Below are 9,877 nucleotides of genomic sequence, written 5' to 3'. Positions count from 1 at the left end.
GTAGTATTACGGCCTGGGCTCTTCCCTACCTTTTAGGAGGGCCAAGCTCAAGCTGTTTGCTACCCAACACCTTTTTTCTATTAACTAAGAATCCGGTCCATCTGGGTAGCAACAGCCTCCTGCTGCCAACAACCAAGGATTTCACATTTCTATGGGATGGAAAGATCCCTGGGAAGCCAGAGCCAGCTCCTCCCTGTTTTGCTTTAAAGACTGACACGCAAAGCAGGGAACACTTGAGCAGCCTGCAGTGGAAAGCTGGAGCCATGGTGTGTGGCAGACGGATGCAGGAGCAGAGAGCAGCCAGGGAGAGCAGAACTCAGAGGACGCGGTGGGGCATGGCGGGGAAAATTAAGTTCCTGGCTTGGCTAATGGTAGCCATCTGCCTCCTCCCTGGGTTGACTACAACCCAGCACCACGAAGGTACCAGGGCTTCAGGGTGGGGTGGATGGGAACCAAGGAAGGCTGCTGGCTAATAGCAGTTACAGTTGGTTCTGCGCCTAGCAGGGCCTCGGGACTGTGGGCTGACGTGTGCTGCAGAGGTTAATGGTGTGGGCCTCTCCCCTAGAACAGGAAAGGCCCAGGTGAAGTGAAGGGAGATAAACGTAGGTGCTGACCCTGGACAGAGTTGTGCCTGGGCTTATTCTGGTTGATGCCTGAAGCAGTTTCCCTTGATCTGCCCTGGGTTTGGAACAATCATTTCAAGGGACGGGTGCACCCTGGGGTGGGATGAAGGAAGCTATAACAGACATTCTGCCTTGCCTGGTCTCCCTGCCTTGCATACCATCACTACTGAGGAGTAAGGAGGGAGTGGGTTCTTTTCAAAAGGGGTCCTCAATCTTTGAGGAAGGTCACTGTTTTAGGTTACACTGTAAACCAGATGATAGGGAGGGAGGGGGAGGGGGAGGGGGAAGTAAAGTGTCTCGTGACCCGTTGCCCTGGAGCTCTTGGCCAAGGGAACTGCGAAGTTCAAGGAGTTCTGGACATTTGCTGAGGTGGTATCTGGGTTTGGGATGATGATCTTGGAATAAGACCTATGCCTGGGGTGGTAAATGTCAATGTGTGTATGTGTGTAGGGAGTGTGGGGGTGGAGGGGAATGGAATGGCAATCCTACTCTTGCAGCTAAAGTCTAGACACTCTTACAGGCAGCTAAGGGGCACTTCTGGGAAGCTGGGTTGTTTAGGACGGAGCTTGGCAGGGGCCTGACTTCTCTCTGCTGCCCCAGGGCAGCCCATGGACAGCACCAGCGTGGCAGGTGGCCTGCAGGAGCCAGAGGCCCCGGAAGTGATGTTTGAGGTCTTTCCTCCAGCTTGGGACATGGGGGTGGGGGTGCAGTGTCCAGAGGTCCCTAAACTCAGAGTTGGGAAGGGGGATGTCTCCAGCTGGGCTTGCTGGGGGAGGGGGGCAACCCAGCATGGGACCTACTGCCTGCTTATGCTCCCCTGGCCCACTCTAGCTCCCTACCCTGCCCCCGGAGCTCAGCCCACTCCTTACACAGCTCCCCTTGCAGCTGCTCTGGGCCAGGCTGGAGCTGGATGTCACGGGGCAGCTGCACATCCAGGACGAGGAACTGGCGTCCACACGTCCAGGCCGCCGACTCGGGCTCCTCCTGCAGCACCACGTGCCCAGTGACTTGGAGGGTGCTGAGCAGCGGCTGCAGCAGTTCCAGGACCTGCGGAAGGGGCCTCCTCTTAGCCCCTGGGATTTTGAACATCTGCTCCTCACCGGCCTATCCTGTGTCTACCGGCTCCACAAGGCTTTGGAGGCTGAGGAGCGGGGTCGCTGGGCCCAGGTCTTTGCTCTCCTGGCACAGGAAACACTCTGGGACCTGTGCAAAGGCTTCTGCCCCGAGGGCCAGCCTCCTCCTTTGGGGCCCTGGGCCTCAATCCTTGACCCCATCCCCTGACCCTCCCCTTTCACCTATCAGCCCGCTAATTCCCACCCCCAAGCCAGACTCATCCTGGGCAGGTGCTTCCATATGGCACCTGGTTCTTCCCACCGTGTTCCTGTCCTTGGGCTTAGGGCTGCACCCTGGACCATGCTTACCTCTCCCCTGTCTTCTTCCCTGGGCCCTGATAGGCAAAGAGGCCAGACTCTGGGTGCCAGGCAGCAGGTGCAAAACTAAAGGCAGGACTTGCAGGCAGTGTGTGTGGTGTGTGTGGTGTGTGATATGTGTGTGATATGTGTGTGCGTGGTGTGTGTGGTATGTGCATCTGTGGTCTGTGTAGGGTGTGGGGTGTGTGTATGGTGTGTGTGTGCATGTTGTGTGCGTGGGGTGTGTGTATGGTGTGTGATGTGTGTGTACATGTGCATGGGGTGTGCTGTGTGTGTTGTGTGCAGGGGGTGTGTGGTCTGTGTGGGGTGTGTGTGGGGGGGTGTGTGTAGGGTGTGTGTACGTGTCCATGGTGTGTGTGTGTGTGGGGGGGGGGGGTGTGGTCTGTGTGTGTGCGTGGTCTGTGTGTGGTATGTGTGTGGGGTGTGTGTGGGGTGTGTGTGTACATGTGCATGGTGTGTGTGTGTGCATGGTGTGTGTGTATGGTGTGTGATGTGTGTGTACGTGTGCATGGTGTGTGTGTGTGGTCTGTGTGGTGTGTGTGTGTATGGTGTGTGATATGTGTGTACGTGTGCGTGGTGTGTGTGTGGTGTGTGTGTGTGGTCTGTGTGTGTGTGGTCTGTGTGTGTGTGTGATTGTGTGTGTGTGGTCTGTGTGATGTGTGTGTGTGTGTGGTCTGTGATATGTATGTGGTCTGTGTGGTGTGTGATGTGTGTGTGTGGTCTGTGTGTATGGTGTGTGATGTGTGTGTACGTGTGCATGGTGTGTGTGTGTGGTCTGTGTGGTGTGTGTGTGTATGGTGTGTGATATGTGTGTGTACGTGTGCATGGTGTGTCTGTGTGGTGTGTATGTGTGTGGTCTGTGTGGTGTGTGTGTACGTGTGTGGTCTGTGTGGTGTGTGTGTATGGTGTGTGATGTGTGTGTACGTGTGCATGGTGTATGTGTGTGTGGTGTGTGTGTATGCTGTGTGATATGTGTGTGTACGTGTGCATGGTGTGTGTGTGTGGCCTGTGTGGTGTGTGATGTGTGTGTGTGTGTGGTCTGTGTGGTGTGTGTGTGTGTGTGTGTGATGTGTGTGTACGTGTGCGTGGTGTGTATGTGGTCTGTGTGGTGTGTGTGTGTGGTGTGTGGTGTGTGTGGTGTGTGTGGTCTGTGGTGTGTGTGTGTGTGTGTGTGTGTGGTGTGTGGTGTGTGTGGTGTGTGATGTGTGTGTGGTCTGTGTGATGTGTGTGTGGTCTGTGTGTGTGTGTGTGGTGTGTGGTGTCTGTGGTCTGTGGTGTGTGTGTGTGTGTGTGTGGTGTGTGTGCGTATGGTGTGTGATGTGTGTGTACGTGTGCATGGTGTGTGTGTGGTCTGTGATGTGTGTGTGGTCTGTGTGGTGTGTGTGTGTGGTGTGTATGTGTGTGGTCTGTGTGGTGTGTGTGGGGTGTGTGGGTATGGTGTGTGATGTGTGTGTACGTGTGCATGGTGTGTGTGTGTGGTCTGTGTGTGTGTGGTGTGTGTGGTCTGTGGTGTGTGTGTGTGTGTGGTCTGTGTGATGTGTGTGTACGTGGTGTGTGTGGTCTGTGGTGTGTGCGCGTGGGGTGTGTGTGTGGTCTGTGTGGTGTGTGTGTGTGTACGTGTGCATGGTGTGTGTGTGTGGTCTGTGATGTGTGTGTGTGTGTGTATGGTGTGTGATGTGTGTGTGGTCTGTGTGGTGTGTGTGTGTGTGTGTGTGTGTTGGGGTCAGGCCTGAGAAGTGTGTTTTAAAAGATGCTGGAAGGGAAGCCGCTCCTAGTCGGGGGTCAGGCCCGGGCCCTCCCCTGGCGTCCCTGAGGCCCTGGGCATCCGGGGGCCTTCTGAACGCTCCACACCCCGGCTCGGCACCCCCTGGAGCCCGGCCACTCTCCGGGCCCTGAACCTCCACGTCCCCGCTGGGTGGGGGCCGCCTGGCGTTCTTGGCTCTGTCTGTTGGGAGTGAAGGGAAGCGGGTGGAGAAATGCATTTTCAGGGCGGAGGGACGTGTCGGTCCATCTCAACCAGCCCCGGGGAGCGGTCGGAGGAGGGAGCGGGGCTGGGAGGGGATGGACGGCGCAGGCCGAGCTGGCGGGGAGCCCCTGATCCCGTGCCCCCCCCCCCCCATAAAGTGTTCTGTTCCGGCCTCCTGGGTCCTGTCCTGAGCCGATCGCCCTCCGAATGCGGGCCGCAGGAGGTGGGCGCCCAGGGGCCAGCTGCACCCTTCACCCCGGCCGGAGGAGGCATGCCGGTGGACGCCGCGCTCCCAGAGGAGCTGGGTATGGCCGTCAACCACCCGCGGACCAAGGACGGAGGGCCCGCGGGGAGGAGTTAGACAGGGACGGACCCGACAGGGACACGCACGGGAGGCCCACCACGGGTCGGATGTGTCGGATTCAAATTCTCCTCTCACCTTCCCAGGCCTGACGAAGCGTGCCCTCTGACCCCTGACCCTCGACCCTCACCCCACCCCAAAGAGACAAGACAGAGAAAGTCGGGACACAGGCGCGGCGCAGGCCCGCTTTATTGGCATCCGGCCGCGCGGGGCTGGCCGCCATGCTCGCCGGCGAGTGGCGGGGCGGCGCGGCTCGGCCTGCCGGCTCTCGGCTCCTCCGGGCGGGCGCTCAGAGCTCCAGCGGCCCGGGGCCAGGCGGGCCGGCGGGGTCGGGGGCGGGCTCGGGGTCGGGGTACACCAGGAAGCCGGAGAAGGTGATGTACTTGCCGTGGTTGCTGTAGGCCCCGTAGCCGTCGTGGTCGTGGCTGAGCAGCCACACGGCGTCGCCGCGCCGCAGCGCCAGCATCACGCTCTGGCTCTGCATCTCGCGGCGCCGCGACGCGCCGTCGTCGTAGATCATGGCCTGCACCTCGTCGCGGTTCTTCATCAGCTTCACCGACAGCGTCTTCCGCGGCAGCTTGCCCAGCGTGAAGGAGAAGAAGTAGGCGCCGGGCAGGCGGCAGCGGAACACGCCGGCCTCCGCGTCGAAGTCGCCGCCGATGTTGACGAGCTCCGTGTCGAAGGCGAGCGGCCGGTGCCGCGGGCGGGGGCCGGCGTCCGAGCCCACCAGGCTGCGCGTGCGCGCCGCCGAGAAGGCCGAGCGCGGCTCCGGGGGCGCGGGCGCGGGCGGGCGGCGCGCAGGCGCGGGCGCGTCGGCGTCGGCGTCGGCGTAGACCAGGTAGCCGCTGAAGGTGGCGCCCGGCGCGCCCAGCGCGTACTGCGGGGCGCCGTGCAGCCGCAGCCACACCGCGTCGCCGTAGTCGAGCTGCAGCATGGCGCTCTGGCTGGCGGCGCGCCGCGCGCCGGGCCGCCGCTGCTCGTCGAAGGCCAGCGCCTGCACCTCGTCGCGGTTGCGCACCAGCATCACCGACAGGCTCTTGTGCGGGGCCTTGCCGGCCGTGAAGGAGAAGAAGTAGGCGCCCGGCACGCGGCAGCGGAACCGGCCCGTGGCCGCGTCGAAGTCGCCCCCGATGTTGACGTACACCTTGTCGAAGGTCACCGCCATCTCCGTCTCCGAAGTGCCCTCCAGAGGCGTGGTGCGCGCCGCCGAGAAGGCCGAGCGCAGCTCCGTGGAGCCGGGCCCGGGGCCCAGGGCCCAGGAGGCTGCCGGGCCCAGCAGGCCCAGCAGGAGCGGCAGCATGGCGCCTGCAAGGGGGAGAGGGGGGCAGAGGGAAGGAGAGGAGGGTTGGGCGGGGGCACCTCCAAATTCCCGGAGCTCTGGGCCCGGAGACCGGTTCTCTTCCCAGCCCTGCCCTGGATGCGTAACTAGGACTCGGTTTCCCATGCACTTGGGTGAGATCAGTGATTTGCAAACTGCGGCAGTCTCGCCTGGAGAGCGTATTCACACAGGCATGGTTGGTCCTCATCGCCATTTAGTAGGTCTCATGAGGCCTGAGAATGTTCGTTTTCCAACGCATCCCCAGGTAAAGTAGATGCTGCTGGTCCAGGGACCACACTTTGGGAACCATTAGATTAGGCCAGTGATTCTCCAAACTTCTGTTGTTACAAGCACCGGAACCCCTTCCTCAGGTGAAAGCTGGCATACGCAGAACACAGATGCAAGCAGAGTGCTCTGTTTGTAGGGGCTTCCCCTGCCCCCTTCCCCTTGGCACCAGGGGCCCTGGGAACACAAGGGGTGGGCAAGGGGTCTCTGAGTGCCCGTCAGCCCCTGGGTTGCTGCATTTTCCTGTGGCTATTCTGTGGTCTCTGGCTTGCCTTTCACTCAGGCATTGGTTTGCTGTACTGATGCCCTCCGTGATGGCTGCTGTTTCAGCCCATCTAGGCAGGAAAGGAAATAGCTCCTCCCTGACCCCTCCCCTGGTCTCTGACCCACACAAGAGTCAGCTTCCACGCTGGGCTTCCGGATTCCTCAGGGGCCCTTCTGACTTCTCTGAGCCTGGGGGCTGGTCACAGGGAAAGGGGAGAGCCACCATTCCAGCAGGCCTCGGACAGTGTGAGGTCAGCAGCTTTGTTCTTCAGTGGAGTGGAGAGGACCGACAGCTAGACCTGGGCTTGCTTGGGTCCTGGCTCTACCACTGACGCTGTGAAATCTTAGGCAAGTTCCTTAACTTCTCTGGGCATGGCTTCCTCTGTGTAAAGGGGAGGAAACCTGACTGTGAGAACGTTCTGAGATAACAGGTGTGAACACAGTCTGCACGGCTGTGTCACCCAGGTGTGTAGGTGCTTCTGCTCTTGGCCTTGAGGAAAGCAATCTGATCAGGTTCTTGATGTAAGGGGTTAGGGACTCAGTAACGCCTACTCCTGGGCGCTTGGTGAAGGCACTGCTTAACTCAAAGGAGCCGCTCTCCGATGGTGGGGTTCCATCAGCTTCCTAGTAGGCATAGGCTTTGGGAATCGAATACCCAAAGGCCTTGAAATGGAGACAAAGCAGGACAGAAAATGAGCTGGCAACAGCCTAGCATGGGGGCTTCTGTAGGCAGTATCCTGGGAGCGTGTGTCGCTTTATGTCTCTTTGAGACATGGGGACCTGCCAGGTGCAGCTGTACAGATGTGCTCTACACAGCAAGGCCATTCACCTTGGGGTAGGTGGGCACTGGAACCTAGCCCGCATTACACTTGCCTGAATGTGTGGGGCTGGAGAAAAGTGCGCCTTTTCCTAACCCTCTTAATAAAGACCCCAAGTCCCCAGCCCAGCTGAACCCTCTCCCTCCAGAGGAGGTACCTTTCCTATTTCCTACAAAGGCCCCCTATGGGTTAGCGCCGAAACCCACGGTGGGGGTTTGGAGTGGGGAAGACTGCACCTCAGTGCATTCCCCTTTGAAAAATTCTTTGGAAATATCTGGGCACCTGGCAAACGAGTGGGTCCTCTCCCACTTAATAGATGAGAGAAGCCAAGACCCAACAAGAGGACGTGTTTTGGACCAAGATCACACGGAGCACTGAGGCAAGCCTTGAGACAGGGTTTATGACTCCAAAATCAGTGTGCCCTCCTCTCCACGGCCTTTCCCTCCTAAACACCACTATTTCCAGGCAACCTGTCCTCTGCCTCAGTTTCCCTTTTTGCAAAATTAGGAGGGGAGTCCAGTGGAATGAGTCTTGGCATCAGGGGTGAAGAAAGAAAACAAAACCAAATAAAACCAACCAAACAAGAACTCCCCCGTTTTGCCTTCTGAGAGCGTGGGAGCATCTGAGCTCTTCCTGACCCTGCTGCTCTCTCAGCTGTCCTGCTACCGGCCCCTGCCCATCCTACCCCCAGCCGGCTGGTGCCCCGTGTTTCCAGGACCCCACCTTTGTTCCACCACTGCCCAGTTCCCAGATGCCTAGGTGCCCTCCTTCCCTGAGCAGGCCAGAGGGGGGAGGGGTCAGGTGGGCATCACAGTGCAGGGAGGGAAATGGCTGCTCCTAGCTCTGTCCAGGTGGAGCGCAAAATAGTCATCTTTAAAGAGAAAAAACTGGGGCACGGATAAGCGGGCAGACCCGGAGTCCGGGGACCCACGGGGTAGGTGCAGCGACGGCAGGCTAAGGGGATCTCAGCCCCTCTCCTCGCCCAGCCCGCTCCCCAAATCCTGCCTCCCTCAAGAGCTCCCCTCCCCACCTACCGTGAAGGCCCCCCATGCTCCCAATAAGCCCCCCCTTCACAGAAGCCAATGAATCATTGCTCATGGGAAAAAATCCCCCAGAAAGGGGTACCCCAGACCTCCTCCCCTCATATCCCCCCGACCCCAGAGCCTCCTTTATTCATCTTTTCCGAGAGAAAGCCCTTGAGCCTCATGAAAAAGCTCCCAGATCCTCCTTGCAGGGAAGGACCCGATTTCCACGCGCCCTCCCCGCCCCCGCCCCCAATTCAGGTTAAACCCCGCCGCCCGCACCTCCCCAGCCCCCGCCCTCCAGCTGCCCTCACCTCACCTGGGTGAGGAAGGGGGTCGGGTCGGTCCGCTTCGAGCCCGCTCGGTTCTGGGCTCCGGGCTCCGGGCCGCGCACGGACCGCCCGCGCTGCGGCGGGAGGGGCCTGGCGGGGCGGCGGGGGCTCGGCAGCTGCTCCCGGGCCGGCGCGGGGTGCGGGGACCCGGTGGGCGCGGGGGCGAGGCGCGAGGGAAAGAGGGCAGCTAGAGAAGGAGCCGGCAGCCGGGCGGGAGGAGAGGCAGGGGCGAGGCGGGAAGGGGAGAGCAGGGAAGCCGGAGGGAGGGGCGCGCCACGGCGGGAAGCCGAGCCGCGGACCCCGGGGCTGGGCACCAGCGCCGAGGAGGCCCCTGTGCAGGCTGCGCGGACTCGGGGCCCTTCCTCCAGCGCGACCTCCCTGGAGCTGGCTTCATCCCTCTGGCTCTAGCGTGCAGGCTGCATTAATCCAAGTGAGCAGAAGGGGAAACTGAGGCCTGCGGCAGAGGCCAAACTGGGGGCGTGGGGGTGGCCCAGGGCACTATAGAGTCTATAGTATATAGACCATCCTCCTCCCTGGTTGGGGGAGAGGGGACTGGAGCAGGACAGAGACCGGACTGGCCTCTGGGCTGCAAGGACAGTGGAAGGTGAGATTTTGGCTGGGCCGATGTCCAGGCTGAGTGGCACTGGGGGAGGGGGTCAATGTCGCCAGTATAGGAAGGGCTTAAATTGACCTAATTTTTCTTCCTCGCCTCCAAATCCGAAAACAAATGCCCCCGGTTGGTTAGGGCAGGAGGAGGAAGACACAGCACCCAGACATCACAGGCTCAGCCTCGACCCCCTGGGGAGGGGTGAGGAAGGGGTGGTCTCTTTGGGGCAGAATTGAATTTTGGCTGGAAAGGCTGCTTTGTCGGTGCCGGAGAGAAGGGAGAGGGTTGAGAGGGACAAGCAAAGGATTTGAAGGACCTGTGTGCAGAGGGACCCTGACAGCCTGCCTAGCGGGGCCAGGGTAGCAGGATTGGGGGGGGGGGGGGCAGGCGGCAGGGCTGGGAACAGCTGTCTTCCAGGTCAGCACCCATCAGAGGCCCTTCCCAAGGCCCCACTCTAGGCTTTGATCCCATCCCGGGGAGCCCAGGGAGCTGGACTCTCAATCAGAGCTGCTGTTCTCTCGAGAGCGTGACCGTGACCGCTGTGGAGGCGATGGCTGCCTGGCACTCAGTACACCGAGTGGAAGGCTTTTCAAGAGCCCTGCTCTGAGGTGCCAGCTGCTGGTGCCGTTCCTGACCCGGCTGACTAGGTGGGGGGCCTGGGCCCGGGTCCTGGCCCTCTGTATGTTCCCTTAGAAGCTTGGTGACCCGTGAAGCCCTCTGGAGCTTTTCGTATGCTACCCCCCAAAACTTAGTGGTCCCAGTTAATTTAGTACATGTTAGTCCTCATGACGTCTTCAGGATGTTAGGCGAATGATGAATGACTACGTACCTTAAAGGAAAGGAATGAGCGG

At 60.4% G+C, this 9,877-nt stretch overlaps 2 protein-coding genes across 3 annotated transcripts; one reads left to right on the top strand and one right to left on the bottom strand.

Moving 5' to 3' along the window:
* On the top strand, positions 1–2,251 carry FAM180B (family with sequence similarity 180 member B). 2 transcript variants are annotated; one of them, XM_036325918.1, is made up of 3 exons: positions 1–420; positions 1,224–1,294; positions 1,509–2,251. In XM_036325918.1, exons 1-3 carry the CDS (start codon positions 264–266, stop codon positions 1,902–1,904), a joined length of 624 nt encoding a protein of 207 aa, XP_036181811.1. In that variant the 5' UTR covers positions 1–263; the 3' UTR covers positions 1,905–2,251. The 2 variants fall into 2 exon arrangements, with proteins under 2 accessions (XP_036181811.1, XP_036181812.1); XM_036325919.1 differs by lacking the exon at positions 1,224–1,294 and having other exon boundaries at positions 154–436; positions 1,481–2,251.
* A 2,287-nt stretch (positions 2,252–4,538) lies between these two features.
* C1QTNF4 (C1q and TNF related 4) lies at positions 4,539–8,984 on the bottom strand. Its single transcript, XM_036325887.1, has 2 exons — positions 8,407–8,984; positions 4,539–5,685 (listed from the first exon to the last, which is right to left on the bottom strand). The coding sequence occupies exon 2, from the start codon at positions 5,678–5,680 to the stop codon at positions 4,670–4,672; it is 1,011 nt and encodes a 336-aa protein (XP_036181780.1). The 5' UTR covers positions 5,681–5,685; positions 8,407–8,984; the 3' UTR covers positions 4,539–4,669.
* Between the last annotated feature and the right edge of the window lie 893 nt (positions 8,985–9,877).

The sequence above is a fragment of the Myotis myotis genome, unplaced genomic scaffold (assembly GCF_014108235.1).
Source record: "Myotis myotis isolate mMyoMyo1 unplaced genomic scaffold, mMyoMyo1.p scaffold_m19_p_10, whole genome shotgun sequence".
Classification (NCBI taxonomy): domain Eukaryota; kingdom Metazoa; phylum Chordata; class Mammalia; order Chiroptera; family Vespertilionidae; genus Myotis; species Myotis myotis.
Note: the sequence above shows the minus strand (reverse complement) of the source record. Positions and strands in the feature narration are given on the sequence as shown.

Bases quoted from the DNA above. Each gene is read 5' to 3' on its own strand.
- FAM180B (XM_036325918.1), top strand. From the start codon at position 264: ATGGTGTGTGGCAGACGGATGCAGGAGCAGAGAGCAGCCAGGGAGAGC. The intron at 421-1,223 runs GTACCAGGGCTT...CTGCTGCCCCAG, and splicing joins TACAACCCAGCACCACGAAG to GGCAGCCCATGGACAGCACC. The intron at 1,295-1,508 runs GTCTTTCCTCCA...CTCCCCTTGCAG, and splicing joins CCCCGGAAGTGATGTTTGAG to CTGCTCTGGGCCAGGCTGGA.
- C1QTNF4 (XM_036325887.1), bottom strand. From the start codon at position 5,680: ATGCTGCCGCTCCTGCTGGGCCTGCTGGGCCCGGCAGCCTCCTGGGCC.